Genomic DNA, 15,429 nt, shown 5'->3' with positions numbered 1-15,429 from the left:
GACAAACTGCCAAAAGTAGATTGGTTCTTTCTATGTATAATGGGATATATACAAGAAACATTTTACTAAGAAAAATGGAGACTGCCATTGCTAACAGTTGCAATAGACAGTCATATTTAGACACGCTGTGCATTTATAGAACAGGAAAGAAAAGGTAAGGCAGCTGAAGATGTTATAACACAAAGACCCCACAATTTCTGTCTTACAATAGGACTATGATTGTTTGTTATCATGATAACTATGGTAGATTCATTATCTATGGAACCCTACTACAATAAAGCAATCATTATTAACCTACTAAATAAATATTTTCCTATAAAAGGGATACAAAATCAAATCACATATGATACAATAGTCAGTCATTTCCATTCTGTTCATATCATACAGACACACGAGATACTCAAAAAAAAAAAAGCAAAGCAGAGAATCTAGCATCTAAGAAAAAGAGGGAAATTCAGGAGTGAAGGTAGCGGGAGCTGGGTGGCTCATGGACAACTAACTGTAAAAACAAAAAGACACCTGTCGCCATGATGCCAGGTTAGAGATGGACATGGCTCTGGACTGCAGAGTGATGGAGCAAGGGGAGTGATGGGGTTCTCCCGATTTTCTCCTCCGGCGCCCTTTATTTGACATGAATTCCAAACTCCCTGTGTTACTGGCATTCATCACCTGAAATCAAATCCGTGGACAGGAAGGTTTCAGCCTAAAACAGCTAACTGCATTTTAAAGTACTACTGTAGTGTCAAAACACCAAATCCATCAACTGGAACAGTGTTTCCCAAAGTGTGGTACATGTACTATACTGTATGTATGTATGTATATCATTATCTTACAAGAGGGCTGGATGAAAATCATCAAAGAGCCACTTTTCTTCCATCACAGTGTAATTACATGGCACATGCATCCTACTATCAATGGCAGGATTATAGATTGTACTTTCACATGGCAAAGGCCAGGAAGAAGCACGACTGACCATTGTTTGGGAAGCACTGAACTAGTACACACAAGATAAATAATGACTCACAGTTCACTCACTAATGGCAACTATGACAGCAAACCATCAAATTTTACTCTACCATAGTAATTGATGGTAACAGGTGATAGTCAAAGTTTTCCTTAAAGTTTAAATAATGGATAAAAGAGAGGAATAGATAGTAGATAGGAAATGTTTTGTTTCCCAGTATAAGAGTTACAGGGTAGAAAAATTTACTTCTAAGAAGACTATCAGCTAAACTCAGTTCCACATTGAGAATAATGTAATTGACATTCATATTGTTTTTCACAGTGATCCATCGGAAATAATTGGTATGATTAATCACAGTTATTAACAAGGGATGAGTATGCCCTCTCCCTTGTCTTCTCTCCTCACCACTGTTTGTATTCCTAGTTACCAGCTATGTTTGTTGTTTTGTTTCTTATGCCCTTTTATTCCTTGTCATCCACTTCTGAGACTGGATGTCCCAAGGTTTGCTGCCTAATATTGCGGTTGCCAAAACAGAATATTTTCCATTATGTCATGTTGGCTATGTTAGGCTGGTTCTGGCACAGCTAAATTGGTTCTGCTATGTCATTTCTATATAGTACCTCTATGCATTTTGTATGACTATCTGTAAAACTACCTTTGAAAACTTAATAATAATTATTGAAGGAAGAAAGAAAACGCATGTTATGGAATACTGTGTAATCAAGTGTTTAAAAGCAATGCTCTAGAGGGAGATTTAACTAAAAATATTACTAAATGTTGAACTCTTTAAACACAAGATAGATGCATTCAAGTTTGCTGGCTTCTCAACTGTGACAAGTGCTGAGAGCAAAGAAAATCAAAACTAAAATGCAGTTTCTGAGCAAATGTTATGTTTTAAGTGTCATAGAAGCCTTTTAATTCTGCTTCAGCAAGTAAATGTATAAATCGGTATATAGTATGCAGAGGAATTAAAATGGCAAATCCATCTCTCTCTGGCCCTAGTAATTACACATGTATTATTCACTGGTGCAGAATTACATTCTGTTTCTTCTGCACAATAATAACTGACTCAACAAAAATTTTTACATTTCATTCACATTGGTGATAGACCCTTTAGGAAACATTGCTGTGTTAAAGCTAGTACATTTAATCAATAAAACTTCTCCATAGCTTGCTGAATAATTCCCATCAATGTAAATGTAAGCAATTAATATCTTATATACACATAAAAGTGACACACATCCCAAACAGAAATAAAAAGGACATACAGAGCAACATGTGGCTTTCCAATGAAGTAAACAAAAGTAAAACTGATTAAGATTTAAAAGTTAACATAGCTCTTAAGCCTTGTTTAGATGTCAGTCGCCTGGCGCTCAGGAGGCAATAGTGCCGCCTCCTCAGTGATGGGGTTTTTTTTTATCCCAAGGGGGATTTTTTTTGGACATGCCAAGCATTTGTAACATGGTTGCGGCACAATCCCATTGCCTCTATGGTCCTGTTTGTCATGCTGTGTAATTTTTGCCACACAGTGAAGCAAAACATTGCAGCTGAGGCAAAGTATAAAACACTGTCTGGCGGCAATGCTAACGCTGCAACGAATGGCTGAGGAGCAGTAAAAAACGCTGATCAACTACTAGATTAAACCGCCCCTCAGTCGCCCATCTAAACGAGGCCTTAAAAGGCTTTTTTTCACACTTTACAGAGGGTGGAAGAACTATTATTGGTAAAACAGAAAATCTACACAGGCTTTGACCAATAGCACACAACATTTGTTCAGATTTAGGGTACCATCTATTCTAGGTGTGGGCCAAATGGGTGCTGGGACCCATGCCACTGTCAGGTAGACCGGGACACAACTACTTTTATTGAGTTGTCAATTAAAGAGGAACTTTACCCATATCTTCAAAATAACAAAGACGCCTAGAGGCCTTGTTCACACCGAAAGCGCGTGCGTTCCAGAGCGCTAGGAGGGGGCGTGGCGGTGCATTTGATTCAATGGCACCGCTTCCACGCCCCCCGCGTGGAAGCGGTGCCGTTGAATTGCGTTTGCAGTGGAATGGAACTCTGGCAAAGTTTTGCCACGCGTCCAATCGCACTGCGGGCGTGGAAGCAGTGCCATTGAATCAAATGCACCGCCACACCCCCTCCCGCCCCAAAACGCGAGGGGAAGTTTCTCAACGATTGCGGTGCGTTCCAGCAGCTACCGCTCTGGAACACACACGCTTTCGGTGTTAAGCCCCAAGAAATGATTAGTAATGGCAATCTACAAACACATACTTCTAGATAATTACCAACTTTTAATTCTTTGCATACCTTCTTTTTCTTTTCATCCCCATTCTTCTCACAGTGGCCATTTTTACTGAGGGCAGATTAATCCATCTCCCATTTACTTCCTGCAACTCTAGCACATGTGACTTGAGATGATGTGCTTGGTCACATGTCCTAGAGAGGAAAATGCCTTTCCCTGAGATCTTATGAGATTTCACAGCAATGCTCTACTGATGTAATCTTCCCAGGATGCAATGCTTGGGCACAATTGTATAATTTGTACCAAAGTGGACCAGGAAGTGAAAAAAATCTGTTTGGAATATGTGTTAAGATATTCGATAGGATGAGAACTGTTTAAGCATTTGTGATATAAATGTAACAATGCTAATTAAATAAAACCTTATGGACATTTATTATTTCATTTTTTTTCTCTTCCTTCATTATGTCTTCTGCAAACTTCAGTTGTGATTACCTCGTGCATTTAGACACACACTTACAATCCAGTTGAACAATTCTTCCTCAGCTGACCAAACCTTATACTTATGGTAGCACGTGTAGCCTCTTTTAGATTAGCGATACCAGGATCATCAAGATTAAAGGTGCCCATACACTGCTCGATTCTCGTACGAGAATCGCGGGAAATCCCGCGATCGTACGAGAATCGAACAGTGTGAACGAAGACGTGCGACCGTTTCTACTGTATGGTCGCACGTCTTTTATCTAAGGAGCATGTTAGAAAACCAGCCGACAATCGTACGATTTTCGGCTGGTTTGAACAGTGCTCGGGAGACAAATGCCGAACGGGCCGGTGTGCGCACGCGCACACTGCCCGTTCAGCATTGCGGTCATCGGAAGCGATGATCGAGAGTACGATCTGCCTGTCCAAGGTGGGCAGATCGTACGTTTTTTTAATCACTTTACAACCATCGCAAGACTAAGGTCTTGCAATGGTTGTACAGTGTATGGCCACCTTTACTCGCCATCACTGCAATAAACTGGACATATGAAGGGTATAAAAGACATGCTTGATGCCTGTTGGAGTTTAGACGCAAATATTTTAAGACTGTATATGGAAGAGAGTATCTATAGCATTTTAGAGAAACAGAAACATTTTATCCTTATACAGATTTCTTAATATAAAAAGCACCAATTCCTAGTGGGTGTATTCACAATGAAAGGATTTTCCTAGTTTTACCTTTATCATGTTTCATTTAGAAGACAACCATTTAGAAAGTATATCCTGTCAGGATATCAGAATAAACTATATCATTCATTGTATAAAATATCATACTGTAAGTTACCAAATCTGTTTTAAGTCTTCCTCAATAACCTCTAAAAAATACTATGCCTGTTGATCCATACATTTTTAGTGGCAATTTATTTCTACTATATGCCCTCAATGAAGTGTTAACTGCAGAGAAAACATTTTAAAATACATGGGGGCCGAATCTACTTGTCCTGATACAAAAAAAATAATTTTAACCAAAACCGTATTTAGCAGTGTTAAGAAGCGCTTCTCATTGGTCAGTGCCGTCAGGTGACTGCGTTGACCAACGAGTGCTGGCAATTTGCGAGCAAAATTCAGAATACATGGAAAAGGTACAGATAGTACACCCGTACGGGTGGACGGGAAGGACCGTTTGCTGAAAGGTAAGTATAATGGGAGGGGATTTGTGCGAGTAATTCCATTTTCCCAAATTACTTGGGAAAGTGAATTTACCCTTTAGGGTTGGTGCAGACTTGGGGATTCCCAGGACGTGCGATCGTGTGCGGTTGCACACAGCGGTTGCATCCGCATGTATGGGGTTACATCTGTGTGGCAATCGCTGAAAAAAGGTAGATGTACCTATTTTCACGACATGCACCACGCAGTGTTTTCAACCGTGATTGCCCGCGGCGGTATTGCTGCAGGAAAACGCGCAATCTGCCTGGCATGACCGGGGTGCCATTAGAAAATATTGGCACTGACAGCACGATCGGCGGTGGTGTGCGATTCCGTGACCACCCAGCCATCCGCTCGGTTTCATGCACGATGACCGTGGAGTCACGGATCGCACACCACTGCCGACTGCGCTGGCAGTGCCATTATTTTCTAATGGCACCCCAGTCATGCCTGGCAGATTGCACTGTGCATTTTTTTCGCATGCTGATGGGGGCAGCGGGGCTGGTTTTAATTTTTTCTATTTTTATTTAGTTTGTAAAAAAATGTCCCCGCTCTCGTCGCTCCACGCCCCCCGCTCGCAGCGCCGCTCTCGGCGCTCAAAGAAAACCAGCCCTGCTACTTGTCCGTAGCAGGGCTAAAACAGTGCAAAAATCACTTGCACGGCGCCCGGAACTACATGTCCCAGGCGTCGGGCGATACGAATTCCACACCCCTGACACTAATATTAAACGTAAAGTAAAACGGCAGAAAAGTAGGCATGCAGTGTACACAAAGCCCTATTTATCTGAGCTTTAGGTATCCTATAAAAGTTGACATATCCAGACTGAAATAGGTGTTCTAAAACAAGGAATATAAAAAAAACAAATGGACTCACCGTCTAAGAAATTGCACTCCTGATCTTGTGACTGTGTAACGACCTAAGTACTACCTTAAATATATGTAATGCCTAGCTTTTGCAGAAACAAGGTCTTAAATCAATATATAAAATTACACAAATGCTTTGAAACAAGCTCAAAAACTGTTGCTCTTCACATTTCAAGGAGACAATAAAAAGGAAAAATATTTCAAACAAAAACTGCAAATAGCTCAAGCTGCAAACATTTAAAAAAAACCTAAAAGCTAATCTGCAAAAACAAAAACTCATTTGCTGATAATTTAGTCACTATTTTTTTTTAGAATGGCAAGAAAAACACAATGGGGGGAATTCATAAAAACTGAAGCAGACAGAATCTGGAATGAATGATTGTCCATAGGAACCAATCAGTTTCTCGGTTTCATTTTCAAAGCTTAGATGAACAAACTGAAGAGAAGAAGCTGATTGGTTACTGTAAGCAACTGTTCCAGATTCTGCTCCAATTTTTTTAAATTCCTCCCAATGTTATTATGAATATTTTTATCCATGGGCTTGTTATGTGTGCTTATTAGGGCCCTTTCACACCAGCAACAACACTACAAATCATGGCAACGTGTTGTACCATGTAAAATGCACTTTTTACTTTTTTTTTTAAGCCAAATGCAGCGCAGTGCATTGCAATAGGACACAAGGAAAACTGCCTTATCTATGCATTGGGACTGTGATGACCAGCACAACCAGACATGGCTGGTGTGAATAAGCCCTAAATATTCTCGATCATTTCCCTGTAATAAATATTCAGGAGACACATTTTTACTATTCATCAAAAATAAATTCAAATCAGTCTGCAATATTTAAACTAAAAAACGATAGTTTTTTTAATATACATTGTTATATGCATTTCTAGCTTTTACTGAGAACAGATAAAGCAAAGAAAATATAATCTGTAAATGAACAAATACAAACTTTAGACTGCATTTAAAAAGCAGTATAAAACTTCATAAAGCCCCCTAAGTATTTTACCTCCATTGACCCAGTCTTCCTGGCACGGGTTAGGGGAGACTTTCTAAGGATGCCGATTGGCTCAGACGGAAGTGGTGACATCAGTATGGATCTGTCAACATCATCTGCGCCCTTTACCTTGGACAAGTCTTCCAGACTACCTGGGTCTGTCTTTTTATCTTCACTCTATTGATAATAGGTGAAAAAAGTAGCAGTAAGGTAAAAATTGCATTGAGTCAAGGCTAGTTAGTCTTAAATGTCAACTGTCTCTGGAATAAAAGTGTAAAAAGTGTCACCGACTTTACAGATGGTGCAAAAATATGCAAAACAATCACACCAATTGTGATGCGTTCCAGAGTGGCAGCTGCTGGAACGCACCACAATCGCTCACAAAACTTCCCCCTGCGTTCTGGGGCGTGGCAGTGCATTGAATTCAGTGGCAGTGGCAGTGCGATCGGGAAGTGTGGCACTCGGGCCACGGTAAAATTATTAAACGTTGACCGGTCCGCGGCGATAAAAAGGTTGGGGAGCACTGCCCTAGGGTGTGCAGGAAAAGTTTGAGACAAAAACAGTGATATCTACAAGCACCTTGCAGAGGCTATTGTGCCAATAACATGTTTTATAAAAGAAAATTCTAGAGCTTTAATTCTAAATGACAAGTCAATCTAATAGTACAAGCCAATCTTGATATAAAATAATGTCTATTTCTTGTGATTCTGCATACAGTATCAATAGTGAAGAGCTGCCCTGTAAATCTGTTACTGCAGTAAAATGTAATTGTAGTCTTAACAGCCCTAAAAGTATCTGACTGCTGCTGTTAAGTGCCAACACATTCCAGAAATCAGATATATTTCTCCTTTATACTGTTCTGTGTGAAGTATTACTGCTAGAATGAATGCTGATTGGGTAACTGGAAATGGGCCTACAAGAACAAAAAACAGCATGGTACTAAAATATTAGTACTGGGCAGTTTTTCAGAAGGCTGGAATGCACCATAGGCATTCAGAAAAATGTGTCTCTGCCTACTTCAGCAGAAGCCGGTCGAAATCCAAATCCCAAGGGAGCTTTTTCATCTTCTTCACAGCCTTTGACTCCTGGACTGAAATGCAGCTCTACATGAAATCTCTCTTCTGAAGATGGGTCCTGCAATGCAGAAGAACAAACAAAAATAACTATACACTTACTATACCCATCAACCAGTTATTACACAAAAAGTCTGTTAAATAAAAGTCTGGTTCATAAAAGTATGAACCAAAGCAAATATCCCTTAGCAAGTGAATATGGTCTAATTTAAAAGACTGCTGAAGCTGTACATGAAAAATGGCTGCTGGCTGATCCAGCCAAATATACTTGTTACTGTGTATTTGATTGAAACAAAATTTGCATCCAAGACCTGCTGTCTGTCTGTTTGATTACCCTTTTCTACAGCTATTATGGCATTTGACATAGTGAGCCTATATTTCGCAACTGTTTTGCAATTATTGGGTATCTTATATATTGTATAAAGTTTGAGAGAAACTCTTCTTGCACCCGTCTAATTAAAGTCTGTAACTGATCATTACAGGGGAAAGCCTCTCCACACTAATGTAACGCAATAAAAGCAATATCTATGGTTAACCAACTGCAATATCTTTCTTTGCTAGCGATTCATTGGAATCATCTGAAGTACAAAAATAGGTTGTAGATCAAAGATCAATGATAGTTTGTATTTCTGAATTCTTTCTGAACTGCTCAGAAGCTCCACATTTAACAGAGATGGGAGGGACAGGACATACTATGTACAACCTGTGTACTTAGATTAGGTTTTTTGGGCGTACATGGCACACCTACTGTCCACAAGCTGTTAATGTATATACGGTTAAATAAACAAAATAAACTTTGCCATTGTGAAATATGAATTATTGAGCTTAATTCCTTTAGCACACAGGGATGGGTGCCATCTGGACCAGATTATCCATCTTTCTTAATTGGTTTTAAGGCCTAAAGCTGGCTATACATGACTGGATTTCTCTCATTCAGTCCAGCAGGCTGAACGAGAAAAGTTGCTCAATTCCCCCATCCACACTAAACAGCGTGGGTAGAGGAATCTCCTCTGCTTACTACTGTATTGTGACAGCCGGCATCGGCGACTGATGGGTTTCCAATCAGTGACTTAATTTGACTCATCAACAAACTTTCCACCCTGCTCCTTTAATTTTCTAATCAAAATTTGTCAAGCCAGGTGGTGCCAACAGGGCCACCCATAGCTCAAATTCCAGATGATTTAGAAGGAATCGGCAACATTTTTTTTCAAGGCAAATATTGTTGAATGATAGGCAATGGCTTCATCTTTTAGTCATATTGACTATGACAATATATTTTAAAAAATATTACTCTTTTGAAAAAAATGTCCATATCTGGCAGGATTTATACTTGAACAAAATGATCTAAAAAAAAAAGAGAGAATAAGGGGAATTTATCAAAACTGGAGCAGACAAAATCTGGAGCGGTTGTGCATGGCGACCAATCGACATCCACCCTTCATTTTCAAAGCTTAACTGAACAAACTGAAGAGATAAGCTGATTGGTTGCCATGCACAACTGCTCCAGATTTTGTCTGCTCCAGTTTTGATAAATTCCCCCCAATGTGTTTGACAGCTTCAACACGTTCCGGTATAAACTCACCTTATTGTTGTCTTCGTATAGCATGATAACAATTTGTGTCATGTAGTTCAGCTCTGACACAGCACTTAAATAATCCATTGCTCTTTTCCACTGCTGATCTTTAGACTCCTATGAAAACACAGCATCAGAACTCTTGTAAGGATGCATTATGTATGACCTGAATTTATCTACTTTTTCACAAGCAACTGCACTGATTAAGGTTTTTTTTTAAAGTGATCCTGTCAGTCGTTTTAAACATGTAACCCTTTTATAATACTTGTGTAAATGTTAATCAAAACAATATTTGTGATAAAAATATAGTAGAATTGTTACTAGTACACACAAACAACAATCTTCACAGTATATAAAAAATAAAAGTACATTGGGTAGTAAATTACAAATATGCACACATTTAAAATGATGTGCTTTTGCAATACAGTAAAGATTAAAATATGCAAAATATAAATAACTGGTTGAGTCTCTGCACATTCACAAATGGTATGACTAAAAGTGTCAGTGGTAGAACCACATTTCAAATCAACACCAGAAAAGGATTATTTGATTCTGAATGGCGAAAACATGGGGAGAATAAAAATAAAATATTATTTGTCTTGTGGCAGAAAAGCAATGCATTTTAAACTATTAGCCTTATTTTATATTATCACATCTTAATATATTATCATAATCTTACTTACATCCAAGAGTCCTCCATAGCGAAAAATGCTCAATAAGGAGTGTACGTGACTCTCGCTGGTAAAATAAAGCCGCGTCCTGACATGACGACCTGGAGACAGAACTCCTCTGGAATAGCTAAGAACCAAGGTTACACAAGTTTATTGCTTAAATTGGTAAATTATAAAGGGCAGTATTTTTTTTTTTGTTGCTATATTAAACCCATTGATAGCAAACAAGTATTAAATCCCTGTTTCCCTGAGAACACACTATCATAGCTAAGTACACAGCTATTCCATGGCAGGGAAACATTTTGGCCTGCAGGTGATTTAGAGATAAATGTTTACATAGCAGCTATCTGCCAGGCACCAATGAAAGTGAATAGGATATGAACCCTCAAATAGAGTCTCCTTACACAGATGAGCCATGTCGCAAAAGCATGGCTTCTTGACAGTGGATCACTTCCCGCCAGGTAGAAACCTAGCATAGTAGCATAGCGTTCGTACTTGACTGCTCCAAGTGTATCATTTCAAATCTATTCTAGAACATCCAGACATTTTGGAACACGAACGGGGGGGTTTGGAAATCCTCCAGTGGGGCGGAGCAATTCTTTCCCATAGGGAGATCTCCTCTCATTTGTGTCTTGACTTAACATATATATATATTATATATATGCATATACACATACACATACATACACACTATATGTTCAGCATCTGTTTGCTCACAGCGCAATCTCATCTAATAGAGGTAGAATGCACAAGCCCGTGTTGAAATACAGTTTTAAAAAATTGACATGGCAAGTAACAGATGGAAATGTCGAATCAAAGATTACATTTTAAATCAACTTCACATTAATAACTCAAATGTGTGCCAAAGCGATTGACAGTTCCCCTCTAACTATATAATATAAATATATTTACCAGAATCACGCAGAGCAAAGTGAAATGCATTTTAAACTGTAATGTAATAGAAGTAGTTGATGTAACTAGAATACATTATCATGATGGATCTTACAGCGGGTGCAACTTGTTTACAGATTCATCCTCATGGGTTCTCTGCAGGTCTAGTTGGATCTTATTAATGAGAGGAAGACAGTATCCAACTGCAATCTCCAGTTTCTCCTCTTTATTAATGCCATATTCCTGGAAGAGAACAAGCCAGAGGAGATAATTAAATATACAGTAACCTAAAAAAAAATACATGATTTTCATAAAATAGATTGAGACATCTAAGAGTAAATGAAAACTGGCAACGTGCTTGAAATTGCAAAAACATCAGTGTCATTTTCAAGCTATAAAATGACCCAAACCAGGAATTAAAACGATACTAAACATGAGACCATCGAGACCATCTCATTACCAAAGGCAGACAACTAGCTCCATGCATGGTGATACCTGTTCTATCAGTGATTAAAAGCTTTCCTTATGTCATGGACTACTATAATTGTAATTTGTAAAATAAAAGATACATGAAGAAAACACTAAAAATTTATTTGGTAAATGTTTTACTAGTTCAGCTGTTTTAAATTGAGCCTCAGTTCCTGTAGAATTTTCAGTGTAGAGAAGGACCACTGCTGTGTGTAAGCAGAGCTCTCTCTTCAGCTTAACTTTCAGATTTGCAAAGCTCACGCACGCTGCCTATTTGCTGGGCTCTTTCTCCGACTCAGCAGCTGGGGGGGGGGGCGTATCGGACCTCTGCAGGGGGACCGCTGCTTCCACAAAACAGTTATCATTTTCTGCAGTGTATGCCAGAGCACTGACAGTTTTTTAGGTGCTGGAGATCAATTTAAAATGATTAAACTACTTTTTTTGGGGGGGGGTAGAAAACTCAAATTAGGCTCTAGAACGCAACTGTCATGACATAACTATGGGGGTGCTGACATTGCTGGTCGTCTTCTGAAAATACTAGTTGCCTAGCTTCATTATTTTTTTAGTCACTGTCAAATATCCATGCAGCAAGTGAAAGCCAAATATTCTTCCATCCGTAATTGCTCCAGTTTAGTGACCTAAAAGGTACTAAAGCAAAAGAATCAGCATAACAGCAGGCAAACAGCATTTTCAAAGTTTCCAACTCTGTCTCTGAGGGATATTCCACACAGACTGGTTTCCACAATAGTTACCATCATATTCATTTTCCTTGTAATACATACAAAGAAGACTTTATATATGTGTGATATCACTTTAGCCTGTAATGAAAAAACTTAGTATATTTATAACTGAAGCTTTTTTTTTTAGTTTTGGATAGCATAGAGAAGGATCAGAGTAAACTCTCTACTTATCCTGGAGACCACTGTCACTGAGACAGACAAAATGGCAAATTCATACTTTTAAAGTTGTCACCAGGATAGACGTTTCAGTAAGGACACCTGAGATTTCCTCCCACTTTCTGTTACATCTTAGGGGCAGGAAATGAGGAATTTGATCTCACCAATGAGACATAAACAGCCAAAATGAAACGGACAGATGTTTTAACCCTCCCCTAATATATCCAAAACTAAACTTGAGTTTTGGCTTTACATGCACTATAAATAAAAACAGATTTAGCAAGACCATTATAAATAGGGAAGCAGGTTGTTTACCACGACAGTAGAAGTGATTTTTTTCTGAAGATATGGGTAAACAACGCGATTTAACAGCCTTTGAACGTGGGATGATTGTTGGCGGTCGGAGCCATGGAGCGAGTATCAGCAAAACAGCAGAATTCGTTAAATGTTCAAGAGCAGCTGTTGTTAAAGTGTTTAAAGACTGGACTGTCAGCCGAAAACCTGGGTCTGAACGTGGGAATTGTGGCAGTCAGCGACTAGTCAATGTTAGGGCAGAACGGAGAGTGGCAAGACTGGTACAAGACAACAGAAGGGCAACAGTGCAGTGTCAGATTTCTCGCATCACCTTTCAACATCTACTGGAGTCACGAGGCGGCACAACAAAGTCATCTCGTGGCCCAAAGAAGTACTGATGGGGTGGTCATAACAATCTGGCCACTCAGTGAATATAATATATATATATATATATATATATATACACACACACACACACATTTTATTTGGCCATGTAACCTACCTGTGGAATTATAACATCTGCCAATGATTTGGAGAGTTTAAAAAGCTCATCTGTTCCTTCCATGTTTAGGCTGCTGTTGTGCTGAACATCATATTTGACACAATCATAAATGTCGGGAATCTTGCTTATGTCATAACGACCATTTTTCATTCGGAAATCTCTTTCCAGTTTGCTCCATCGTTGCAACATCAGCTCTAGAGTCTCACTATGATACAGCTGTAGGTCTACAAATAAAATACATCTTAACAACAAACTCCAGAGAACTACAATTAAGTGAAAGAATCAGTTGCATAGTGCGTATATAACACAACCCGACATTACTATAACCATCAAGGTATTATTAATGCCTAATACATATCTCTCATTGATGACTCAATCCACATCACTTATAAAATGTAGTATGCCTATACCATAGTTTGAAAGATTGGACCCCTTGTGTGCCCGAGATAAGGTAAAATACACATAAAATGATTATATTAGTATACTAAACACAACTCAGTGAACTGCATCAACACATGTGACCTCTAGGAAGCATAATCCCAGAAGTAGCTTAAGATGGCCAAATGTAGGACAAATCTGGGAAGATTTGCTGAAGATTCAATGAGTATTTTTTAAATATTTTAAGTAAGAAGACGCGCTGGCGCTGACTCAAGTATAAGCCGAGGGGGGCACTTTTCACCCAAAAAAATGGGCTGAAAATCTCGGCTTATACTCGAGTATATACGGTATTTAGTACACACAAAACATTACATCCAAAACTACAAAAACGTACTAAGATAAAACCAAATATGTCTGTCAAAATGACTTACATTCTCCTTCAATGCAGATAACCGTTTAAGAAGTTCTGTCACTACAGAGCATCATTTAGCATAAAGCCTAAAACATACAGGGGGGCATTTATCAAAACTGGAGCAGACAAAATCTGGAGCAGCTGTGCATGGAAACCTATCAGCATCTTTCTTCAATTTGTTCAGTTAAGATTTGAAAATGAAAGAGAGATGCTGATTGGCTGCCATGCACAGCTGCTCCAGATGCTGCCTGCTCCAGTATTGATAAATTCCCTACTGTTATTCTGACAGCTCCCAATAAGAAAGAATGACAGAGCACCCTAAAATTGTAATTGTTACATCTTAGTAAATCTTAGTAAAATTTGTTGCTGATGTTCGTTTATGTACAATCATTTACTCCCAAAAAATGATTCAGTCTATGTTAAAGCTTAAATCCTAACAATATTTATATACACAGACCCATTACAGTCTGTTTGGCTCTTATAGCAAACACTTAGTTAAAAAAAGTAACACAGCACCACTTGCAAAAAAAAGAAGCTGTATACTCACCTGTCCTGCTATCTGTTCCTTCAGTCTTTATGGCTGTGCCAGATGCTTTGCTTCCGTTGCTGCATGACATGGTTCCTCCTGGCAGTTACTACACGACACAATAGTGTCATGGGGTCATCAAACGGAACCACAGCACGCAACAGGGAATGTAGGTATCTGACACTCCTGGAAGTGTCAAATATGAAGATTTTTTTAGGTTGCTGTAGCTGTTAAACATAGTGCAGCTTGGAGAAACAAGCGTCAAAAACTTCAGCATAAAGCCTCTGTTTTGGCGGGAGGTGGCGAGTTAATTTTTTTACTTTTACAAACTCGCACAGTTGTTATAATATATGAAATAGTTTATTTATATCTGTTAATATAAAGAGAGGCCAGAACTGTGGTTGTGCAGCTATATTTCACCTGCAGATTTTGGATCCTCCAGACGCTGTTGGATTTCAGAAGTAAGACTTTCAATGAGGGAAAAGACTTGGTCGCAGATTTTCACTGGGTTCTTTATTGCTTCAATGGAGTTAAGCAAAGATGTGCTGCTAGTTGGGGCCAGCTTAAAAAGGTAAGAAAAGAGAAAAAGGCAGCACATACATATTACATTTCATGCTGACATGGTTGAATCAGAAAATACACAAAATAATATTACATCACGATAAGGGCGGCAGGGGGATAAGATTTGAGGGATTAAGGTAAACAAAAAGCTTGGGGTGCACCCTTTAACAGTACTGAGTGGCTCGGCTTGAACTATGAGGATGAGTGATTTTCACTCACCCTCATAGTTCTCCTTTAACCCCTTCGTGACTGACGACGTTCGGTGTACGTCGCCAGCATCGGGGCTGTTTAAACAGACTCCCGGCGACTTTTGCCGCCGGGACTCTGTTTAAACTTGTAGAGCCGACTGTCGGCTTTACAACAGAAGCGATCCTGGCGACTTAACTGTCGCCAGATCGCTTCTGCGTCCCGAAGAAGGGGCCGCC

At 39.1% G+C, this 15,429-nt stretch overlaps 1 protein-coding gene across 2 annotated transcripts in view; it reads right to left on the bottom strand.

Annotated features, from left to right (window-relative positions):
• PPIP5K1 (diphosphoinositol pentakisphosphate kinase 1) overlaps nt 1–15,429 on the bottom strand; it is a 113,818-nt gene that overhangs the window by 50,527 nt on the left and 47,862 nt on the right. For both annotated transcript variants that reach the window (XM_018566915.1, XM_018566916.1), the window contains exons 17-24: nt 14,864–15,005; nt 13,128–13,351; nt 11,083–11,210; nt 10,089–10,203; nt 9,415–9,522; nt 7,777–7,893; nt 6,772–6,936; nt 520–669 (exon numbers count right to left, since the gene is read on the bottom strand). In XM_018566915.1, the coding sequence (XP_018422417.1) occupies nt 520–669; nt 6,772–6,936; nt 7,777–7,893; nt 9,415–9,522; nt 10,089–10,203; nt 11,083–11,210; nt 13,128–13,351; nt 14,864–15,005 (1,149 nt within the window). The remainder of the gene's footprint in view (nt 1–519; nt 670–6,771; nt 6,937–7,776; nt 7,894–9,414; nt 9,523–10,088; nt 10,204–11,082; nt 11,211–13,127; nt 13,352–14,863; nt 15,006–15,429) is intronic.

This window comes from Nanorana parkeri, unplaced genomic scaffold (genome assembly GCF_000935625.1).
Source record: "Nanorana parkeri isolate BGI_ZX_2015 unplaced genomic scaffold, ASM93562v1 scaffold987, whole genome shotgun sequence".
Classification (NCBI taxonomy): Eukaryota; Metazoa; Chordata; class Amphibia; order Anura; family Dicroglossidae; genus Nanorana; species Nanorana parkeri.
Note: the sequence above shows the minus strand (reverse complement) of the source record. Positions and strands in the feature narration are given on the sequence as shown.